Source organism: Eschrichtius robustus, chromosome 5 (genome assembly GCF_028021215.1).
Source record: "Eschrichtius robustus isolate mEscRob2 chromosome 5, mEscRob2.pri, whole genome shotgun sequence".
Classification (NCBI taxonomy): Eukaryota; Metazoa; Chordata; class Mammalia; order Artiodactyla; family Eschrichtiidae; genus Eschrichtius; species Eschrichtius robustus.
Window position 1 is genome coordinate 136419091 of NC_090828.1, and position 26032 is coordinate 136445122.

Consider the following 26032-nt stretch of genomic DNA (forward strand, 5'->3'; position numbering starts at 1 on the left):
TTCTTCTAGAAAACACATTTAAAGGTTAAAGATCAATTTTCTAGGATATTTCCGTAATATTATTAAACTTAAGTTATAATATCTTCACCTCAAAACAGCATTAAGGAACATACACAAAAACTATGTAAAATAACAGTACTATCTTTTATCTGCATTGATGAAAGGTTTACTTTTTTTATAGCAACCACAGATTCTCGTCCTCACCCGGTATGCTTACCAACATACAAAATACAATGAGCATCAGTGACGGATGCCATGGAGGGGTGCCTCCACTAATGTACCTGCAATCTACAGCCTACCTGGCGCTCTTATCTCTGACTTGACCACTACAGTCTAAAACAAGTAAGCTAAATGGGTGAGCCATCCTACAGTAACGCCTGAATGTTGAAATCTGCTTTCATTAGTCCTCTCATGGATCAGATGTTATAAGGGACAAAAGCACCTGAACAGCCTGTGAGGAAAAAAGCATGATTCATACTACTTAACAAAATACTTCTTTTTTTAAAAATGTAAACTTAGTAGCTTAAGATGACTTTGTCAATAATCTTCAAAGTACATTCCGTTTCACTGAAAGGACAGAATAAAAACAAGTGAACATATTCCATACTTGTGAGCCGGCACTAACTAACACAGTATATAAGCCAATCAAACGTAAAGGCCTAGTTAGTTAAGGGTCCTCTACAGTACAAATATCTTGCAGGTAAGGACTCCCCCTAAGCCAGCAATGAACACAGAGCACATCAAAAACCAAATACTTGGTAAATATTGTTTAATAAATATCATAGGGTAAAAGCTTCATCTGCACCCAAACCCACTAGCTGACATGGTGTGCATTCATTCTCCGTAGATTTCTTTATGAAAACTATTCCTTGTTTTAAGAAAGGCTGCCAGACACAAATACAAAGCAGAACTAATGTGAATTACATCATACAATCTGCTTACATTTACTTACTCTGTACTTGAAATTATATTCCCAATTTCTGTTCATATAGCTAGTTTTATACTGTCACAATTTAGCTACTATCAGGCCTTTTTTTCCCTGTGATAATTTTTTTCTAATAACAAAAAGAATATTAACTGTTTGGTATCATAGCACAAGTCTGATCTACTTAATTAAATTCCTTTCATTTTCCTATCAATCATGAACCATATTGGTACACCTTGTTCCCATCTTTAACAGTTTTTAAATTATATTTTAAGCACTAGAAAACATTTTAAAGCAATGAAGAGGATTGTTTTGCCAACTTTTCATTTAGGGGGAAACCTGAATGTTTACTTTAACTACACATTATTTATAATTGGATTGTTTACTTCTCCAAGATACTGCTGCTTTGGCAGTAAAAAAGCACTAATTTAAATCACAGCAACAAAGTATGAACATAAATGATTCCGCTCTTCTTTAGCTTACGAAAGTGAAATCTGGCCATTCTGGAGTACCTGCAGTGGCAGCCTGGACTACTGTCTATATATCGCTGATGTAATCCCTCATATGTGCTGAGATCACTCATTACAAATTTTAAAACAAAGACTAAGAGTCACGAACAAGTCCCACCCTACCTAAATTATACTCAATAAGTCACCCAACATTTCCCTGCTTGGTGAATTCATTTTGGCCTCACTCATAAAATCTATTTGCCTCTGGCTTATTACTGATAAATCCAGTTGTATGTTAATAAAAATCATTTCTGGAAAGGAAACTAAAAATTAAGTCCAAAACCCCGTTAAATAGAACCTAAATTTGAAATAAGTTAATTATCTTCCTAACTTTACATAGTGAAACATGAAAACTGTCTATAAAAAGCCTTGTCCTCCTCTACCCATCTAAAATGGGAAAGGTCTTAGAAAATCCACTTACTTTTGCCTGCACACCCCCATTTATCTCCTGTGACAATACACACACACCCGACACTTTATTAGATAAAGAGTTGCCTAACTCACAGATCCAACCAATCCCAGCTTAAATTTGCTTGTTTCCATTCTGGCAAACCAGAAGTTATAGTCTTTTAGAACAGAGGATTTTATATTACACGAGAAAAAAAAAATTTATAGAACTGGAAAAACAAGCAGTCTAAATGAGTTTTTAACTTGTCTACAAGTCCACGAAACTAATAACCCTTGTTAAGTCTTTCCCTAGTGCCCCCAGTGTCCAAGGACATGCCCTGGGCTTGTCATGATGTGAATCAGGACATGGTTAACTCACAGAATCTCACAGAAACTCAGAGTTGCAAGACAATTTTAAACAATGTAATGTTACCCCAATGCCTCCTCCACCACATTTCTGCCAAGAGGCCACCCAGCGTAATGGCAAAACCACTCTCAGAAATCCTTTAGAAAGCATGAGAAAAAGAAACTGAAATGGAGACATTTTCCAATTTTTAGACAATGGGAGAGGGTTCCTAAAACTACAGATCAATTAGCTTGATGTCAATGCTCAAGAAAACCCTAGAAAAAATTATATGCAGGCACCCCTTGTTTTAGTGTGCTTCACTTTACTGCACTTCACAGATACCGTGTTTTTTACAAATTAAAGGCCTGTGGCACCCCTGCCGCAAGTCTACTGGCACCATTTCTCCAATAGCATTTACTCCCCTTATGTCTCTGTGTCACATGTTGGTAATTCTTCCTAATATTTCAAACTTTGTCATTATTATTACAATTGTTATGGTGATCTATGATCAGTGATCTTTGATGTTACTATTACAAAAAGATTACAGTTTGCTGAAGGCTAAGATGATGGTTAGAATTTTTTAGCAATAAAAGTATTTTTAAGTAAGATTTTTTTTTTAGACATAATGCTATTGCACATTTAAGAGACTATATTATAATGTAAGCATAACTTTTATATGCACTGGGAAACCAAACAATTCATGTGACTAGTTGTATTACAATAGTCACTTTATTGTAGTGGTCTGGAACTGAACCTGCAGTATCTCCAAGGTATGCCTATAAACAAATTGGGAGAACTCAGAAAATAAACAGTAATTTTAGGAGCTCAGACAGGTACAATAGGAACAAATCATGTCAAACTAACTTCATTTTTCTTGATAGAACTACTAAGTTCACAGATTAAGACAATATTGTAGTCAATGTATCTTGGCATTTGAAAGTTTTCCATGATACAATTTTAGACCAAACAAAACCAAAACAAAGATATAACTGGGTTCCTTAGAATCATACCATGAGATAAAGATTCAAGTATGCTTATAAAAGATACTAGGAAACACTGATAGGGGAATGGGGAAGACAGGGAAGAGAAGGAGCCCCATAAAGGGTATATACTATCCAGCACTTACCACAGTTGGTAAGTGGGGCCCATCCATCCCCACCTCCCACCACATCCTTGAGCCTCGTATCGCCAATCCCAATTCCCCACCACCACCATATGTACTTCAGCTTACACCCTATAGCCATACCTCTGAAAAGCCCTCAGAGTCTCAGGGGCTGGCAGATGGAAATCAGGCCAGCACAAACAGAAATAAATATCAAGATAGGGCCAGGCAACAAGAGGTGTTCATGGCTAACTGAAAACCCAAAAAAGTATTTGAAAAATAACATTTTAAGGTATTACCACAGTATAATACTCATCACTTTGTTCAGAAATATTATTTGGATATGGATTTTTACTTTATCAAAATATTTTCCACTTTCAGCTATAAGTGGTTTCTTTAGACAAGCTACATTAGCATGTTCTTTTGCTTTAAAATAACAATAATTCATTTGAAAATCTAATATTTCAAATATTTTTATTAGCACAATGCTTTAATATTTGCAAAGTACTTTCACATTTTCTCAAATTAATTTTTACTGAACTTTCCACTGTCACTCCATTCCCGCTGACACTTTTTCTATTCCTGACACACAAGTCTTTTCCATCTTAGGATCTCCGTATGCTCTGCTCTCGAGCTGCTCTCTCTGTCAGGAATGTTGTTCCCCTCAAACTCTTTGCAGGGTTGGCTTTTCATACTTCAAATCTCAACAACTAAATAGTACCACCTCATTCAGCTCTTCCTTAGTACCACCTAAATAGGACACCTACTGCCCTTGCCTTTATCCTTTATCATAACACTTTATGCATTTCCTTCAAAGAACTTCACATATTTAAACAATTCAATTGTTAACTGTCTGCTTCTACCACAAGTCCATAAACTCCATGAGGGGCTGTAATTCATAAATCATAGCCATCATGCCTGGCAAATTCAACAGTATTTTTCGACAGGGAAAAAAACCAAATTAACCAATTAACTAAATTGTCCCCAAAATTTTTTAAATCTCAAGATCTTGATCTGAGATCACAGGACTTGAAAGAAATCTCAGAGATTTGCAATCCAAATTTTACAGAAGGTTCAAAAGGGATTCCCCAGAACACAGAGCTCCTGAATGTCATGGTGAGCCCTTAAGATTACAAGTACTGACTCCCAAACATAAACATGATGATCTAATCACGTCCTTACAAACATGAAAGTAATCCTTTAAGCTTTAACTAAACTGTCCAACTACCAAAGCTCTGTTGACTCTGTAGACAAGTATACATATATAACTGGGTTCTTTAGAATTCCTTAGAGAGTTCATCAATAAAGAACAAAGAGTAAAAATAAAACACAAATAAGCAGCAAACCTCTAAGTAATACATATATGTCCTCCTTTAATAGATTCTCAATTATTTGCACAGTAGCACCTTTCAATATCTTCCACAATGAAAAAACTCATTTTAATAAGTTAAACTTTACTTCTGTTATCTTATTCTTCTCTAAAATACCATATCCTTATCAAGCCCCAAATAAAAGCACAACCATCCTAAAACAATCTCTTAAATAAACACACTGTTTTCCAAAATAAGAACTATTGAAAGTTAAACTGTACATGTTTACCTCATTATTGGTATAATGTAGGTCCATAGACTGTCCAAAGGCAATTTTAGCTTTAGACCTCAGATCTTCCAGTTTAACTGGTCTGGGAAACTGAAGGATTCTATATAGACAGAATTTTTATATATTTTATTTTCTTAGGCATAGTTAAACAACTTACTTGCAACAGTTATCGCTTGGATAGAGAAATATAAAATTAAGTTAAAATGTAAACATTCACTTAAACACTACAATGGCACATTTTTGATCAAGTGCACCAATATTTCAATACAAAGTTCAAGAACTCTGAAGTTTGTTCTATCTTAATAAAAATTATAAAAAGGAAATTCTCTAAATGTTCTGCACTTTATAATTTGTGCTGCAAGTGTTATATGAACATAAAAGAGCAATGTAAAATGTTCATTGAGGAAAGTGATTAAACTTAACTATGTGACATCCATATGATGAAATGCATCGAAACTGTTAAAAAGAATAAAGCTGTTCTCCAGGGATCCAAATTTTGATTCCTGTACCCTTATCAACTCAACATTTCTGAGCACATACATATATCATGTAAGCATATCTCCCCCAGATAAATATCTTTAAAGGGTTAAAATTTTAAAATTCTAGAATTTTCTTCGTATTTCACAAAGGATTGACTTGTGTTGCCCCTGGGCACCATGCACCTAAGCTTGGAGACTATTCTACTAGACCGTAGGTTTTGTAACAGGAGGGATCATGTCTATTTCACTTACTTTATTCCCTTCATAGCCTAACATATAGTAAGTACTCAATAAATAGTGCTCAATGAATAAAAAAAAAATTGAGAAAATATCCATAAAGAATTGTAAATAGGAAAAAAGTAGATTGTACAATACATGTATGGTATATCTGGTATGTTCCCCCCCCCTCCTTTTTTTAAACATCTCCGTGTAAAACATTTTTACATCTTCAGGTTGTATGATTTATGAGCCTTTTAAAATTCCTTAAAATGGTTAGATCTTTCATTAAATTAATTTAATGAGACACTAGTAATAGAAATAAAATCCCATCTTCTCTAACTCCTATTAGGTCTTGTTTAGCAATTCTGTTGTCAACCACCACTACTACGACTTCCACCATTCCACTGAGATACAGATACCCAGTTGAAGGCTAGGCTTCCACCTCCGCTAAGTAATTTGTAGTCACCATTCCAACTCACTTTCCTCAATGTTATTAATTAAATACAGGTCATATGATTAAAGTCTCTTGGGAATGATCAAAATTGTGAATTTAAGTCCATGCACCTAAATTCTATATGGTATCTGAAGGGATGATACAATTATAATAAGGAGAAATATATTTAATTTCCACTGAGTAAAAATTTTAAAAAATGGTAATATTTAAAACTGCATTATGCAATGACCTTATTTATTTCCTAGTACTGCAAAGTAAAAACATTAATCATTTCTGATGTTTAGCCTGAATTTTGACAGGTTCTATCTTAAGTCCAAGTACACATTACAGTTACCAAGGACTATTCCATTCTCAATTTGTAAGCCATGAACCTTCATTAAAATTCTAAAAACAACCTCTAATGGTCTTAACTAGGACATGCATTTGATTATATCAATAAACCAACATATAATGTTTCCTTCCTTACCTTTTTTCTCCTCTGTGTTCAAATTTGACTCGGACATCATTCTGTAATGAAATAATAAATCATTTCAGAGATCAGATAAAATTTCCAGAATTTCTAAACCACTTTTTTCTTAGTCACTCATTTAAAATAGAGCAGAGGGGGAAGAAGGTTTCATTTTCAGTGTCAACTCCAATCAATTGATAGTGTCTACCAAAGAGCTGAGCTGAGAACTAGGTTGCTGAATCTGGGCTCAACAGGAAAGAGCACCAAGGTCTATTAGTGATGGCATCATGGGTCTGCGACATTTGCTAATTCTGTTAGAGGGCAATATAGAATACTGTATTTCCACTTTTTATGTTAGACATCCCAAACAAATTTTATATTATACTCCAATAAAAATTAATTAAAAAAAGAATCAAAATGATCTTCATCTGTAAATATACAGAATAATAGACTATTTTAAATAAGAACCACTTGCTTGTGTTACGTGCCTTAAGAATTGGATGAAACATCAACTCTAGAGAGAAGTTACCACATTAAATGAAACTACCATTTAACAAAACAAAACAAAACAGACACCCTATGGAAAAATGTATGACAAACAACAAAATACTTGATTCGAAAGTGTAAAAGCTAATCGCTTTAAACAAACCCTCTATACGATTAGGATATTCAAAGAAAGTAATTCATAGAATAATAATATATATTTATTACAATATTATTGAGACAAATACCTGCTTTTTTGGTGATAAGGATTTTGCTTTTCTGGTTTCCTGTAAGGATAATGCTGGTCGACTGGCCTTATGAAGAACAGCCAAATCTTGCATGATTGAGTTCAAAGCTTGCTGATCATCTAGGTATTTTTAAAATAACATATACACAGAATTGTAATTTCAATATGTATTTATCATAGGCATCAATACAAAATTTATAGTAAAATTTAATGCAAAAATACATTAATTTAATGCAAAAAAATGCATCTAGAACATTTTCAATGCCTACATTCCTGCTATTTTGGTGAAATAAAAATTTAGTTATTTAAAAACTGAAGACAAGTAACATTAAAACTGCACTAGACTCAAGCATTTGCATCATACTTGCACAGGTGTTCACACGAGACATTTATAAGGCAAGTAAAGTCATTCTGATGCTTCTAGTGATGTAACATCCTAGCATATGGGTCAGAACAGCCCTGTTATGACAAATTCTTTTCTATGACTCCTAAACAAAACATCAACAAGACATCTAAAATCTTAATTAAAACAAGTGGGGAAAAAATAAACAACTTTCTATAAATACCATCATTATTTAACATTTATGTTCAAAGTATGGAATTCCTTTTAGAGTTTTTCTCTTTCATCGATACTTCAAGTCAGAAACAAAGAAACGCTTTATAGGTGGATGAAGACCTACTGATACTTGGAAGTGTTTTTTTTTTAACTTCTTCACCATAACGTTCAACAAGACTACATTTAACAGACAAACTAATGGTCTCAGCCACTAACAACTTAAAAGGTATCAATGCAAGAAAAAAGTAATGAATCCATAAAACTGAATGAAAGGATCATGAACCATGAACTTTTAATCTCTTCCAAACACATCAAAGATTTCTTTCTAAGACTATAAGCATAAGCCTCCTAGTAATGTCAATTATATGATCTCTGGAAAACTTCAGAGACAATTTAATTGATTTTCACTAGTAAATCAACTCTACTAATGATAATCAACAATTGGTAAATAAAGAAACTGAGGGACTTTACAGCTTACATTTTAAAATGTAACCATTTTGGTGAAGAATAATTTATGTTCCAGAGCAGTAGTAATTAAAACATGCTTTACCCTGTAAAGGGAGATCATTAAAAAGAATGTGGCAATGGGGCTTCCCTGGTGGTGCAGTGGTTGAGAATCCGCCTGCCAATGCAGGGGACACGGGTTCGAGCCCTGGTCTGGGAAGATCCCACATGCCGTGGAGCAACTAAGCCCGTGCGCCACAACTACTGAGCCTGCGCGTCTGGAGCCTGTGCTCCACAACAAGAGAGGCCGCGATAGTGAGAGGCCCGCGCACCGCAATGAAGAGTGGCCCCCGCTTGCCGCAACTAGAGAAAGCCCTCGCACAGAAACGAAGACCCAACACAGCCAAAAATAAATAAATCAAATTAAAAAAGAAAAAAGAATGTGGCAAGTCAATGGCTTCATCAGTCTTTCAAAGACACAAATAGCTGACTTCTCTAACGTGTTAATTTTTTATAACACTCAATATATTCTGTTCTACAGTGAAAAAACTTGCATATTAAAATTAAAATAATGGCTCCAAAGGTTTTGTTAATAAATTCCAGGTCTGGAGAAAATTTTAATCCTTCACAAAGTATTCTTTGTAAAATAAAATTTCTATATAATATTAGCTTAGCCAAACAGTAACTGAGCCAGATGGGTATAATGTAATCACAACATGTGTACTGTATATGGGTCCAAGCCAGATTATGTCATTTATTGATAAAAATAAATCCTCCCTTAGGAAAAGAATAAGCTGAAAATGATCTGAACTGGAATAAAATTATCTGATGTAGCCTTAAGAAAAGTAAGACCCTTAATTCTATACTGGGGAAAGGAAAACTCTTAAACATATCTATGTTTTAATTATTTTCTTCATTAAACACTTGAATTTAGGCATTTTCACAATATTTAATGTTTAACATTATATGTTTAATATTATAACACCAAAATAAATAAATGCCTGGGAAGCCTTTGGCTTAAATCTCTTATCACATTTACATATACTAACTTCCTTGTTTAAAAAAATGAATACCGTTTTCTATAGTACATGTAAAGAAGTAAAGAGAGCCATTTGAATAAAAGTAACTTCTTAGGGAGATGACATACAACTGAAGGGTTATTTAATTGAATTCCTTCTTTTTCTGGAATGAAGGAGAATCAGATGGTAAATAAGTACCCAGCAGGTAACTTACTTTTGATAAGATGTAAGCTAACAAATCCCCAAAGGATCAAGCAAAGTGGTGAACATACACTACAAGCACTACTCCTAGACTGTTTTACTCTATTAAGAATCTCTATGGTGGTTACAGGTACTAGGAAAATTAGACAGGTTATAAACAACATAGGATCATGAGTTGAGAGGATGGCAGAGAGGATGCTTGAAGGATACCAGAGCCTGACCAACAGTCACACAGGAGAAGCAGTGTATTTCTGACACACGTTAAAAGGACAGTGAGTTGAGCAGAAAACCGGAAAATACTTGGGAAATAATTTCAAATAAAAAATTTATCAGAAATGTTTAATTTGATATCTTATATTCTTATTTTACTTTAAAAGTACAGGAGAAAATCTTAAACCAAAAATTCAAATATCTGTGACACACTTTTAAATATTCATAGTTTCTTGTGACTAGCTTTGTACATGTTTTTAAGCAATGACTGATCTTTGCATACTATAAGTATCATTTGAGAAGTATGGTGTAAATCAATTTAATATAAAGTTCAGACTGCAAGTCAGAGCAACAAAAATGAAAAGTTGGTATGAATTCAGTAAAAGGATATCCAATTTGGAATTGGAGGTGAAGGTGACAAAAGTGGAGAATTTGGACCACATGACGGCACTGCACTCATGGTTAAAAAAGGAGAAAGTAGGGCTTCCCTGGTGGTACAGTGGTTAAGAATCCGCCTGCCAATGCAGGGGACATGGGTTCGAGCCCTGGTCCAGAAAGATCCCACATGCCGCGGAGCAACTAAGCCCATGTGCCACAACTACTGAGCCTGCACTCTAGAGCCAGCAAGTCAAAACTACTGAGCCCATGCGCCTAGAACCCGTGCTCCTCAACAAGAGAAGCCACTGCAATGAGAAGCCTGCGCACCACAACGAAGAGTAGCCCCCACTCGCCGCAACTAGAGAAAGCCTGCGTGCAGCAGTGAAAACCCAACGCAGCCAAAAATAAAAAAATTTAAATAAATAAATAAATAAATAAATAAAAGAGACAGTAGAAGAGAAATTTAGAAAGTAGGAAGGTGGAGGTTTGTTTTACACACTTGGCCATGAGCAGACACACTGAAAGTGTGCTAGCCCTTCCACTAAAGAACACAGCCAAATTAAAGCTCCTTGGCCTAAATGCCGTGTATATACATATACGAGTGACTAATATATATTTTTTAATTTATTTATTTATTTTTGGCTGCGTTGGGTCTTCGTTGCTGCACACAGGTTTTCTCTAGTTGCAGCGAGCAGGGGCTACTCTTCGTTGTGGTGCACAGACTTCTCATTGCGGTGGCTTCTCTTGTTGCAGAGCACCAGGCCAAGAGCACATGGGCTTTGGTAGTTGTGGCTCACGGGCTTAGTTGCTCTGTGGCATGTGGGATCTTCCCGGCCCAGGGCTTGAACCCGTGTCCCCTGCATTGGCAGGTGGATTCTTAACCACTGCGCCACCAGGGAAGCCCCAGCAGGCAGATTCTTAATCACTGCACCAACCAGGGAAATCCGAGTGACTAATATTGATACATTTGTTAAGCAAGTGGTAGGAAAAGTGTGACAAAGACAAACATTGGCAAATACATGTCAGCATTAAGATATCGTTATAAGATACTGGTCTAAGTTTAAAACCTTAGCTTCCAACTACCCAGTCCATTTTTCCCCATTTAAGATCGGACAGGCCAGTTGCTCCATTTGTTTCTAGTGTTTCACTGTCCAGTCCCTGCCTCACATTGGAATGCTCAACCCCAAGGAGAAAAGAGAAGAAAAGAAAGAAAAGAGAGTAAAGAAGAAAACAAAATGATATATAAACTGAACACCCACAATCCATTCCCATACTTTAGCCTCTCTTTCCATTAACATTATGACACCATAGGAAATTCACAAGAGTTGTAAAACATATCCTCTTCGAGCACCAATGATTTACTGCTCTATTCTTTTATAAAGTTTTATGATTTATTATTTTTATGCAGTTATTTTCCTTAGCCTATCTATATTATTACACTGTTGAGTAATTAAAACAATTCATTCTTCAGCATTTATTCAACCTTTAAAAGTCAGGTTTCTTTACTAAGTATTCTCTCTGGCCATCAGGTTCTAAGAAAATCACAATCCATCTTAACAGTTTATTTTGAATGTCCATACTATGTCCTGCATAAACTGGTTATCCCAAAACTGTAAAAGTCAACACAAAAAGTGCTTTAATTGAAAATCTATTAAGTAAATAAATGTAAATATTACATAAATCTACTTAATCATAAAATTTCTTCATAAAAAGCTTATCATACACACAGAGAAAAAGTTTTCCTTCCCATTTTATCCTTTAATTATAGATGAGAAATGCTTTTAGTTGGAACTCACCCATCATGGCAACCAGCTTGACTATTTGAAAATTAGGGAAATGGTTCTCTCATCAGCATTCTCTATTGCCTAAGAATATAAAAAGATGAACACGTTAATAAGATGAAGAAAGAGAAGAGATAGCCACAAAAAGAAAAAAGTCAGTATAAATAACACTAATGTGAATGTACAATGTTAATACTTTACACATTTTGCTGGGGAGAAGTGCTTTCTTTTTTCCAGATATTCAATTATTGAGAAGGAACTGAAAATCATTATTATTTTAAATTAAATTTACCTCAGTATTTTTCAGGTTCCTATCTATCTAAGCTAAAGCAAAACAAAACGACACGTTTTTTGAGAGTCAAAAAACTTAAGAGATAATCTAATAAACTCAAGTTCCGGGACTTCCCTGTTGATCCAGTGGATAAGAATCCGCCTTCCAATGCAGGGGACGCAGGTTTGATCCCTGGTAGGGGAACCAGGATCCCACATGCAGCGGGGCAACTAAGCTGGCATGCCACAACTACTGAGCCCACGTGCTCTGGAGCCCGCGCATCACAACTAGAGAGAAGTTCGCACACCGCAACTAAGACCCAACGCAGCCAAAAATAAATAAATATCAAAACAAAAACAAAAACAAAACTGAAGTTCCCACAGGGCAATGGCAGATATAAAGATTGAGTGGCAAATGTCATATTTAGAGACATCAACAAAATAGTAAAGGCCTACAAATCTCCATAAAAGAAAATATTATCACAATCAACAAAAAGGAATTAACCAAAAGCTTGCAGCAATCTGGGCAGCATTTAGGAGTCACAGTAAAAAGAGAACCTTGTGGCATTCTGACCTTCCCTATTCCTATCTTCCTGCCCCTTACTCCCAGCTCCAAAGTAGCAATCTAAACCAACAGCCCACAGTCACCATGAAAATGAGCAGCCTGGCAGCAACTGGAAAGGGCAGAATGTAACTGGAATGCCTTCAAAGTCTGATTCCAAAAAAACTGTCATTATTTGACCTATCTAATGGTTGGCTGATAGACCCCATTTGAAAGGCTGCCTTTATTTAACCTGACTCAAAGCTTTTCCATTGCAAAGAACTTGGAGTGTTTGCTGAAATCAATCAGGGACAACATATCTCAACTGTCTGAGGAAGGGGAAAATAGTTGGGCAAACAATAGGATAAGAAAAAAATTTTTTAGAAAAGCTGAGGAATGAGATGTCAACAGGGAACTTTGAAAAGCTCCAACAGACTCCTGGGACTCTAGAAGGTACACAAATGCCCAAGGCTGTTGCTTACTCAAGAAAGGCCTAAGAAGGCCCTCGGCTTTCACCTCTGACTAACTCTGAGGCTCTGTGTAGCAGTAAGTAAAGGATAAGGTGGAGTTGTAAATGCCTGGGAGAATGTTAAAGGCCAGCCCCAACACACACAGAAAACCACTCAAAAAAGACTTCAAGACGAGACTTATCTGTTCCAAGTATCTAAGGAAATCTCTGTCTAATCATTAGCTGACAGCTAAACTAAGAGCAGTCTTCAGTGACCATATATGACAAAGAATACAGACTTTAAAAAGTGAGTTCTGAAATGTCACTAAACAAACAAATAAGAACAATAAACAAAAAACACTGGGGAGGGGACTTCCCTGGTGGTCCAGTGGTTAAGACTCCATGTTCCCAATGCAGGGGGCAGAGGTTTAATCCCCGGTCAGGGAACTAAGATCCGGCATGCTGCGTGGTACAGCCAAAAAACAAACAAACAAACAAACAAAAAACCACTGGGGAGGGAGAAGAATCTGATTTCCAGAGGTGGCCCATTATAATATTTTAAATGTCCAGTTTTCAAGAAAAAAATGAGACATACAAAGATATTAGTCCATACACAGAGAAAAAGCAATCAACAGAAACTGACCCTGAGGAAGCCTAAATGTCAGACTAACTAGACACATACCAAAATTCCAGATTCCCAGATGAAAAGCAAGTGTTCAGCATAAACTATATTGTTTGTATAAGCAGCTTAGGTACAATAAGCCATTCTTAACAGTTAGGCAGGTGGGAACTCTCTTGAAATCCAAGTTCCCAGATGCCAGCCAATGATAAGCAGTTCATTCCAAGGATAAGCGGTGAGGCTATGTTAACTCTTTTCTATACAAACAGCAGAAGGAAATTAAAAGACAAATTTAAAGAAACTGCATAAAGCAATAACTATAAGCATGTTGTTGGGTGTACAATATATAGATATAATTTGTACAACAATATACACAAATTTCCCTTTGTATAGTACAAAGGAAAGAGGAGGGATGGAGTTAAAAGGAAAGTTTTGTATGCCACTCTAATTAAGTGGCATTAACTCAAACTACATTGTTTTAAGTTGAGATGTTAATTTTAATCCCCAGGTCAAGGACTGAAGAATACATTTTTTCTTTAACATCTTTATTGGAGTATAATTGCTTTACAATGGTGTGTTAGTTTCTGCTTTATAACAAAGTGAATCAGTTATACATATACATATGTTCCCATATCTCGTCCCTCTTGCGTCTCCCTCCCTCCCACCCTACCTATCCCACCCCTCTAGGTGGTCACAAAGCACCGAGCTGATCTCCCTGTGCTATGCGGCTGCTTCCCACTATATACACTACCAAATGTAAGAATACATTTTTTTAAATGGCAAAAGAAATGAGAGAATTAAAATAGCACACAACAAAATATCTATTTAACACAAAGAAGGCAGTAATGGAGGAATGAGGAACAAAAACAACAAAAAAGATACAAAACACATAGAACACAAACATAAAATGGCAGAAGTAATCTTACCTTATGTGTAATTATATTAAATATAAGAGGAATGAACAAACCCGTTAAAAGGCAGAGATTAGCAGACTAGGTTAAAAAACATGATCTAACTATATGTTGTCTACATCAGACACATTATAGATTCAGGCACAAAACAGGCTGAAAGTAAAAGACTGTAAAAAGATATACCATGCAAACAGTAGACAAAGGAGACATAGCTATACTAATAGCAGACAAAATAGAATATATTATACACAAGCACTGAATATGAAACTGTGATTAAAAATCTTCCAACAAACAAAAGCCCAGGACCAGATGGCTTCACAGGCAAATTCTATCAAACATTTACAGAAGAGCTAACACCTATCTTTCTCAAACTCTTCCAAAATTTGGCAGAGGGAGGAACACTCCCAACCTCATTCTACAGGGCCACCATCACCCTGATACCAAAACCAGACAAAGATGTCACAAAGAAAGAAAACTACAGGCCAATATCACTGATGAACATAGAGGCCAATATCACTGATGAACATAGATGCAAAAATCCTCAACAGAATACTAGCAAACAGAATCCAACAGCACATTAAAAGGATCATACACCCTGATTAAGTAGGGTTTATCCCAGGAATGCAAGGATTCTTCAATATACACAAATCAATCAATGTGATACACCATATTAACAAATTGAAGGAGAAAAACCGTATGATCATCAAAATAGATGCAGAAAAAGCTTCTGACAAAATTCAACACCCATTTATGATAAAAACCCTCCAGAAAGTACGCATAGAGAGAACTTACCTCAACATAAAAAAGGCCATATATGACAAACCCACAGCCAATATCGTTCTCAATGGTGAAAACTGAAACCATTTCCACTAAGATCAGAAACAAGACAAGGTTGCCCACTCTCACCACTATTATTCAACATAGTCTTGGAAGTGTTAGCCACAGCAATCAGAGAAGAAAAAGAAATAAAAGGAATCCAAATCAGAAAAGAAGAAGTAAAACTGTCACTGTTTGCAGATGACATGATACTATACATAGAGAATCCTAAAGATGCTACCAGAAAACTACTAGAGCTAATCAATGAATTTCGTAAAGTAGCAGGATACAAAATTAATGCACAGAAATCTCTGGCATTCCTATACACTAATGACGAAAAATCTGAAAGAGAAATTAAGGAAACATTCCCATTTGCCATTGCAACAAAAAGAATAAAATATCTAGGAATAAACCTACCTACGGAGACAAAAGACCTGTATGCAGAAAACTATAAGACAATGATGAAAGAAATTAAAGATGATACAAACAGATGGAGAGATACACCATGTTCTTGGATTAGAAGAATCAACATTGTGACAATGACTATACCTCTCAAAACAATCTACACATTCAGTGCAATCCCTATCAAACTACCAATGGCATTTTTCACAGAACTAGAACAAAAAATTGTACAATTTGTATGGAAACACAAAAGACCCTGAATAGCAAAAGCAATCTTGAGAAAGAAAAACGGAGCTGGAGGAATCAGACTCCCTGACTTCAGACTATACTACAAAGCTACAGTAATCAAGACAGTATGGTACTGGCACAAAACGAGAAATATAGATCAATGGAACAGGATAGAAAGCCCAGAGATAAACTCACGCACATATGGTCACCTTATCTTTGATAAAGGAGGCAAGAATATACAATGGAGAAAAGACAGCCTCTTCAATAAGTGGTGCTGGGAAAACTGGACAGCTACATGTAAAAGAATGACATTAGAACACTCCCTAACACCATACACAAAAATAAACTCAAAATGGATTAAAGACCTAAATGTAAGGCCAGACACTATAAAACTCTTAGAGGAAAACATAGGAAGAACACTCTTTGACATAAATCACAGTGAGATTCTTTTTGACCCACCTCCTAGAGAAAGGGAAATGAAAACAAAAATAAACAAATGGGACCTAATGAAACTTGAAAGCTTTTGCACAGCAAAGGAAACCATAAACAAGACGAAAAGACAACCCTCAGAATCGGAGAAAATATTTGCAAATGAAGCAACTGACAAAGGATTAATCTCCAAAATGTACAAGCAGCTCATGCAGCTCAATATCAAAAAAAACAAACAACAATCCAAAAATGGGCAGAAGACCTAAACAGACATTTCTCCAAAGAAGATATACAGATTGCCAACAAACACATGAAAGGATGCTCAACATCACTAATCATTAGAGAAATGCAAATCAAAACTACAATGAAGTTTCACCTCACACCAGTTAGAATGGCCATCATCAAAAAGTCTACAAACAATAAATGCTGGAGAGGGTGTGGAGAAAAGGGGACCCTCTTGCACTGTTGGTGGGAATGTAAATTGATACAGCCACTATGGAGAACATTATGGAGGTTCCTTAAAAAACTAAAAATAGAACTACCATATGACCCAGTAATCCCACTACTGGGCATATACCCTGAGAAAACCATAATTCAAAAAAAATCATGTACCACAGTATTCACTGCAGCACTATTTACAATAGCCAGGACATGGAAGCAACCTAAGTGTCCATCGACAGATGAATGGATAAAGAAGATATGGCACATATATACAATGGAATATTACTCAGCCATAAAAAGAAACAAAATTGAGTTATTTGTAGTGAGTTGGATGGATCTAGAGTCTGTCATACCGAGTAAGTCAGAAAGAGAAAAACAAATACCGTATGCTAACACATATATATGGAATCTTAAAAAAAGAAAAAATGGTTCTGAAGAACCTACGGGCAGAACAGGAATAAAGACGTAGATGTGGAGAGTGGACTTGAGGACACAGGGATGGGGGGGTGAGCCGGGACAAGGTGAGAGAGTGGCATGGACATATATACACTACCAAATGTAGAATAGGATGGCTGGTGGGAAGCAGCTGCATAGAACAGCGAGATCAGCTTGGTGCTTTGTGACCACCTAGAGAGGTGGGATAGGGACGGTGGGAGGGTGACACAAGAGGAAGAGGATATGGGGTATGTGTATATATATGGCTGATTCACTTTGTTATACAGCAGAAGCTAACGCACCACTGTAGAGCAATTATATTCCAATAAAGATGTTGGGAAAAAAAAAGCATCATTATGATGTGAGAGCCACCATCATCCATTTTAAAAGTACAAGACAAGCTCTTTAACAATCAGACATTTTACATCATTCCTTTTACTCCTTGAAATTATATTTCCATTTCACTTCCCCCACAGAATTTTATCCTGATGTAATACATTGATATTTTTATGCTTGACAGTCTTTTATTGATCAGTCTCTTCATGTATCACAGCAACAAAACATGTATACAAATTTGTTTAAAATGTTTCCTATAACTGCAAATAATAAATAATTATTAAATATAAAAAATAATATATTACAAAATCATTATTAGTGGCAAATAAGGACATTTATAGTGAAAAAATTACCAACTTATCAACACGATATAGTAATTATGAACATGTATGCACCTAACAACAGATTCTCAAAATGCATGGGAAAAAAAAAAGATAGACTTGAAATAAACAATTCAAATATAACAGTTGGAGATTTCAATGCCTCATTTTCAATACTGGATAAAACAAGTAAACAGAAAATCAATGAAAAATGAAGACTTAAATAATGCTATAATATGCTATACAGATAAAATAATGCTATATAGATACAGAGCACTATATCTATAGAACACTCAACCCCAAAACAGAAAAATACACATTTTTCTCAAATACATGTACAACATTTTCCAGGACAGACCACTTGTTAGGCAATAAAACTGATCTCAGTAAGTATAAATAGATTGAAGAAATATGATGTATATTCCCTGACAACAATGCAATGAAATGAGAAACTGATAATAGAAGGAAATTTGGGGAATTTACAAATATGTGAAAATTAAACAACACATTCCTGAAGAACCAATGGAACAAAAAAGAAGTCACATGGAAAATTAGAAAATGCTTTGAGAAGAATGAAAATAAAAACAAAACATACTGAAAATTATTGGATACACCTAAAGTACAACTTAAAGATAAATTTATAACTGTTGGGAACTCCCCGGCAGTCCAGTGGTTAGGACTCAGCACTTTCACTGCCGTGGCCTGGGTTCAATCCCTGGTGGGGGAACTAAGATCTCGCAAGCCATGCAGCATGGCCCCCTCCAAAAAAAAGAGAGAGAGAGAGAAATTTGTAACTGTTAGTGTTTATATTAAAAAAAAAAGAAAGATCTCAAATCAATAAACTAAACTTCTACCTTAAAACACCAAAAAAAGACGAGCATGTTAAACCCAAGGCAAGTAGAAAGAAAGAAACAATAAGGATTAGAAGTGGAAACAAACCAAAAAAATAAAAACACAATCGAAATTTTTTGAATCAATGAAACAATGGTTCTTTGAAAAGATCAATAAAATTGACAAAACTTTAGCTAGATTAACCAAGGAAAAAAAGAGGGAAGATACAAATATCTAAATGCAGGAATTAAAGGAGAATTACTACCAACCTTACAGAAATAAAAAGGATAAGGGAATACTATGAAGAACTGTATATCAATGGATTAGATCACCTGGATGAAATAAAGAGATTGAATTAGAAATTTTAAAACTTTTCACAAATAAAAAGTCCTAACCCAGATAGATGGCTTCAAACATTTAAGAAAGAATTACCACCAATTATTTAAAAAAAAAAAATACTGAACCTAGTATTACTCTGATAACCAAACCAGACAAACACGTTACAAGAGAAAACTACAGATTGGTAACTTTGTGAATATAGAAAAATCCTCAACAAAATACTAGCAAACCTAATCCAGAACATTAAAAAAGGGGACTCTACACCATGAACATTTAGGATATATCCCACAAAAGCAAGGTAGGTTCAGCATACAAAAATCAATGTAATAAACCACACTGATAGAATAAAAGACAGAAAGATACATGATCATCTCAACAGACAAAGAAAATGCAAGTGCCAAAATCCAACTGCCTACTCAAAAGACTAGGAAGAAAAGGAAATTTCCTCCAGCTGATAAAGGGGATCCATGAAAAACCCACAGCTAATATCATACTTAATGATGAAAAACTGCATATGTGCCCCCTAAGATCAGGGACAAGCAAGGATGTCCAGTCTTGCCGCTCATATTTAATACTGTACTGCAGGTCCTAGTCAGAATATGAGGCAAGAAAATGAAATCAAAGGAATCCAGACTGGATAAGAAGCAAAACTATCCCTATTTGCAGTTGACAATCTTGTATACAGAAAATCTAAGAAGTTCACATAAACAATATTAGAGCTAATGAATGAGTTCAGCACAGTTGCAGGATACAAGATCAACACTGAAAAATCAGTTGTATTTCTATACACTAGCACTGAACAATACAGAAATAAAATTTAGAAATAAATTCCATTTATAACAGCATCAAAAGAATAACAAAAAGTCTGTACACTGGAAACTATAAAACATTATTGAAAGAAACTGAAACAGATCTAAATGTATGGAAAGACATCCCATGTTCATGGATTGGAAAAAATATTTTTAAGGTGACAAAACTCTCAAAGTGATCTACAGATTCATTATAAAGCAGAAACTAACACACCACTGTTAAAGCAATTATACTCTAAAAAAAAAAAAAGTGATCTACAGATTCAATGCAATCTCTATCAAAATCCTCTATCAAAATTCCAATGGCCTTTCTTTGCAGAAATGGAAAAGCTGATCTTTAAATTCATATGGAGCTACAAGAGACCCTGAAGAGCTAAAACAATATTGAAAAAGAAAAATAAAGTTGGAGGACTCACACTTCCTGATTTTAAAAATTACTACAAAATTATAGCAATCAAAACAGTGGGGGTACTGACATAAGGAGAGAGACTGGTGGAATAGAAATGAGAGTCCAGAAATAAACCCAAACATCTATAGTCAAATGATTTTTGACAAGGGTGACAAGACAATGGGGGAAAGAACATTCTTCAATAACAGGTGCTGGACAACTGGATATCCACATGCCAAAGCATGAAGTTGGACCCCTACTTCAAATGATATGTAAAAATTAATTCAAAATGGATCAAAGACTAAATGGAAAAGCTAAATCTATAAAACTCTTAGAAGGGAACAGAGGTATAAACATCATTTTCTACCAACCACCCTTAGTTTTTAAATGCAGAACTTACCTAAAGTGAACAAATTTTAAATATACATTTTACATATGCATTTATTTACCCACATAACCACCAAACAGATAAAAAATATAGACATTTCTGGGACCCATAAAGGCTCCTTTGTACCCATTCCCAGTCACCCTTTCCCCACAAGGGTAACCATCGTCTTGACATTTATTGCCATAGATTAGTTTTGCCTTTTAAAATTTCATGTTAGTTGAATCATACAAGACAAACTCTTTGTATTTTTTTCTTTTTTTTTTTTTTTTGGCCACACTGTGCAGCTTGCAGGATCTTAGTTCCCCGACCAGCGACTGAACCCACGACCTTGGCAGTGAAAGCATGGAGTCCTAACCAATGGACCACCAGGGAATTCCCTGTATTTATTTTCACTTGATATCTTATGTCTCTGAAATTCTTCCACATTATCTGTATAAGTATTTTGTTCACTTTCATTGCTGTGTAATATTCCATTATAAGCCTATACCTCAACTAATTTACCCATTCGACTACTGATGGACATGAAGGTTGTTTCCAGTTACTGGCTATTACAAATAAAACTTCTATGAACCTCTTTGAACATGCCTTTTGGTAAACATAAATACATATTTCTGTTGGATATATACCCAAGGAGGGAACTGCTAGATCTCTAAGACATGCATATAGTTAGCTTTAGCAGTTATGGCCGAACATTTCTTCAAAGTGATTGTGTTAAATATATATACTCTCACCAGCAATGTAAGAGAGTTCCAGTTCTTCCACATCCTCAGCAACACTATTAGTCATTCTGGTGGTTGTGTAATATCTCACTATAGTTTTAATTTACATTTATCTGATGATTAATGATGTTGAGTACCATTTTCATTGGTTTACTGGCCCCTTTGATATCCTCTTTTGTAAAACGACTGCTTACGTATCTTGCACATTTTAAAATTTTAGATACAAAAACTTTGTTGGATATGTTCATTATGGTCTGTGTCTTCTCCTTACACTCTGTTTATGATATCTTCACTCTAACAAATTTAATGGAGTCAGTAAGTATACAGTGGAGAATTTGGGCAAGTCCTTGATGAGGTGATCAAAATTAACATCACATATAAAGGACGGATGAACATCCTGTGTCTCTAGATGTGATACTCTGAGAAGGACACAACATAAACTAAGCAGTTTTCTGAGAATGTATAACCTAAATACAATTCATAAAGAAACTTTAGACAAATAAAAAATAAGAAACATTGTATTTAAACAAAAAGGGAGATTGCATTCCTCAAAAATGCCAGTGAGACAGAAGTCAAAGAAGGGCTATGGAAATGTTGCAGATTCAAGGAGAGTAAAGAGACATGGCAACTTAATCCATCCTGACCCTAGACTGGATCCTGTACTAGAGGGGAACAATGCTATAAAGACCATTATTAGGTCAACTGACAAAACTGGAATATGCACAGTTACTATTTATTCAGAAAGGCTACATTCCAGTTACTACTGTCTCTGCTATCCTTTTTCATTTTATTCCCAACATCAGAGCCTTTATTATTTGCATAATAAATGATAAAAATGTGCATGTGTGTTCTGGTGGTGATTAACTGGCATGAAAGATATTAGAAATGAGTTTTCATTCATGAAACTGGTGGGGTTCAAATAAGTAGACCGGCTAAAATACCAAAGAAACACTCCTCTACTCTTGCATGAACAACATATTCTTTACTCTCTTTTTAAAATTTTTAGAATGTTTTTACTGAATTATAGTTGATTTACGCCGCTAGTTTCTGGTGTACAGCAAAGGGATTCAGTCACACATATATATATACATATTCTTTTTCATATTCTTTTGGTTTATTACAGGATACTGATTATAGTTTATTATGGTTCCCTGTGCTATACAGAACCATTTTTAAAATCTATTTTATATAGATTAGCTTGAATCTGCTAATCCCAAACTCCTAATTTATCCCTCCCCACCCCCTTTCCCGTTTAGTAACCACAAGTTTGTTTTCTATGTCTGTGAGCCTGTTTCTGTTCCGTAAGTACGTTCGTTTGTGTCATATTTTAGATTCCACATATAAGTAATACCACATGATATTTGTCTTTCTCTGCCTAACTTACTTCACTTAATATGATAATCTCTAGGTCCATCCATGTTGCTGCAAATGGCATTATTTCACTCTTTTTTATGGCTGAGTAGTATTCCAGTGTGTATATATACCACATCTTCTTTATCCATTCATCTGTCAATGGACATTTAGGTTGTTTCCATGTCTTGGCTGTTGTAAATAGTGCTACTATGAACACTGGGGTGCATGCATCTTTTTGTCCCAATGTATGTCCAGGAATGGGATTGCTGGATCATATGGCAATTCTATTTTTAGTTTTTTAAGGAACTCCATACTGTTTTCCATAGTGGATGCACCAATTTACATTCCCACCAACAGTGTAGGAGGGTTCCCTTTTCTTCACACCCTCTCTAGCATTTGTTATTTGTAGACTTTTTTTTTTTTTTTTTTTAATGGCTGTGTTGGGTCCTCGTTTCTGTGTGAGGGCCTTCTCCAGTTGTGGTAAACGGGGGCCACTCTTCACCACAGTGCGCGGGCCTCTCACTATCACAGCCTCTCTTGTTGCGGAGCACAGGCTCCAGATGCGCAGGCTCAGTAATTGTGGCTCACGGGCCTAGTTGCTCCGCGGCATGTGGGATCTTCCCAGACCAGGGCTCGAACCCGTGTCCCCTGTATTGGCAGGCAGACTCTCAACCACTGCGCCACCAGGGAAGCCCCTGTAGACTTTTTAACGATGGCCATTCTGACCGGTGTGAGGTGGTACCTCATTGTAGTTTTGATTTGCATTTCTCTAATAATTAGCAATTTGAGCATCTTTTTATGTGCCTGTTGGCCATCTGTACGTCTTCTTTGGAGAAATGTCTGTTTAGGTCTTCTGCCCACTTTCTGACTGGGTTGTTTCTTTTCTTGTTATTGAGCTGTATGAGCTGTTTGTATATTTTGGAAATTAAGCACTGGTAGGTCGCATCATTTGCAAATATTTTCTCCCAGTCCATAGGTTGTCTTTTCATTCTGTTTATGGTTTCCTTTGCTGTGCAAAAGCTTATAAGTTTGATTACATCACATTTGTTTATTTTTGCTTTTATTTCTATTGCCTTGGGAGACTGACCTAAACACTGGTATGATTTATGTCAGACAATGTTTTGCCTGTGTTCTCTTATAGGAGTTTCATGGTGTTATATCTTATATTTAAGTCTTTAAGCCATCTTGAGTTTATTTTTGTGTGTGGTGTGAGGGTGTGTTCTAACTTCATTGATTTACATACGGCTGTCCAGTTTTCCCAACACCACTTGCTGAACAGACTGTCTTTTTCCCACTGTATATTCTTGCCTTCTTTGTCGAAGATTAACTGACCGTAGGTGTGTTGGTTTATTTCTGTAAAAGCCTATATTCTTAAAGATAGTGCCAAGGTCAGTCATTCATTTTGAGGATTCTGGTTATTTGATGCCACCAATAAGATTAACCAACTCCTGCCTCTACAGTTTTGTTGCATCTATATATCAAGTGAATCTTTCATGCAAGTATGGCTGAAGTAACTTAAGGAGAGAAAGTTGGGAAGTTAACATGTTTACAAAGCAAATGGCACTTACTATTTTTGAACTTGCTTGCTAATAAATGTTGGCGAAATAAAAGTCTACTATATTTGGCAGAATTTAGTCTAAGGTTTACTTTCATTATAAGCCAATAAAGTACAAGGAAGCAGCTGATCTTCACTTAACTTCATTGACTGGTAGCTACTTTTATTTACCTAAAAGAACACAGTAATTGTGCATAACCAATTTGACTTTGTTCAATTCACAACACCCAACTTAGGGCCTCTGCACTTGCTTTTTCTACATCTAAGAGTCTTTCCCCAAGTCCTTAAATGGCTGCTCATGTCTACTGACCATCCAATATAAAATATTTCTCCCACCCACTCAATTATTTTTTTTACATCATCCTAGTTTTGCTTCTTGATAGAACTTATCATGACACAAAAATACTTCTAATTTAGTTAATTTACTTATTTATTGTATCTCCACCCCCAATGGCACACAAGAGCCTTAAGAACAGAGACTTTATTGATATGGTTGATTACTGCATCTCCTATGCACAGGACAGTGCCTGGCTCATAGAAGGTGTTGAGTATTTTAAAATGAAAGACAGAAAGCAAAAAAGTGGGAGGTGGGGGATAAGAGAAGAGAGAAGTTAGCTGGCAAAGATAAAAACCTAAATCTAAAAGAACAGGGAAAAAAATAATAATAAAAGAACAGGGGAAAAAAGGTCTACACAAATACTCACACTGTAAGAAAATGAGCAAGACATTAGTAAGACAGTTTTGCACCCCACACTCAAAAAGCCCATGGACCAATAAAGAAAAGAGGAAAAGACACTGCTGTAGTGTCATGCATGTTAACAGAGATATGTCACTAAAATATAGGTAAGAAATACCCAACTGTGTGACAGTATTTTGCCATACTGTACTATGACTAATTACTTAAAGTGCATTTCATTATAATTAAGCACACCCCCATCCGCAAGCAGATCATGAATTCACTGAGATCAAACCAAATGTTATGTAACTCTTTATCCTCACCAACAAACAGCAGTCAAAACTGGTACTCAATCTAAATTTGTTAAACTGTTCTAACAAGATTTTAATCATTTCACGTTTATAGAAAACTAATAATGATTAGAAGACTCTGTCCTGATATGAATAAATTACAAGTTAAATGAGATCTATGAAAGTGGTGTATGAGAAGCTGACAGTAAATTGAGAGCATCTCATGACATTTCAGCCTATAAAGATTCAGTCTAAGCAAAGATGACCTATATTCTATGTATCATGTAAAAAAGTTTTTAAAAATTTTTATTGTATGTGGCTTTATTTTCCAAAATACATCCTTTGTCCTGGAATCATTCTCATTCCAGGATCTAATCAAAATACACTTAAAACAAAGTAACCTATTTCTGAAACTCAATAATTCTAACAACTTTCTCAAACACTAAACCCACAAAAATATATGCTAAAAATGAAAACTATAATTTATATTAAAATATCATTAACACTCTATAATCTTCTGAAGCTTTCCAAACAAAATAATTTACACTGACCGCACATTTCATGTCACTCACAACCTATCTAAGGTCTTTATCTAAAATCATTTAGGCTTAGACTAGGGAAAAGCCTTTATATCACAGTGTTCCTCACTGTCCAAAACCTCACTTATTAAGCATTCACTTCAACAAGGTGGCATACTGAAA

General features: G+C 35.4%; 1 protein-coding gene across 1 annotated transcript in view; it reads right to left on the minus strand.

Annotated features, from left to right (window-relative positions):
* Nucleotides 1–26032, minus strand: part of MAP3K2 (mitogen-activated protein kinase kinase kinase 2) — a 90513-nt gene that overhangs the window by 25783 nt on the left and 38698 nt on the right. The window contains exons 2-5 of the mRNA XM_068545300.1: nt 11803–11871; nt 7200–7318; nt 6487–6527; nt 4869–4968 (exon numbers count right to left, since the gene is read on the minus strand). Coding sequence (XP_068401401.1) covers nt 4869–4968; nt 6487–6527; nt 7200–7318; nt 11803–11809 — 267 coding nt within the window. The 5' untranslated portion in view covers nt 11810–11871. The remainder of the gene's footprint in view (nt 1–4868; nt 4969–6486; nt 6528–7199; nt 7319–11802; nt 11872–26032) is intronic.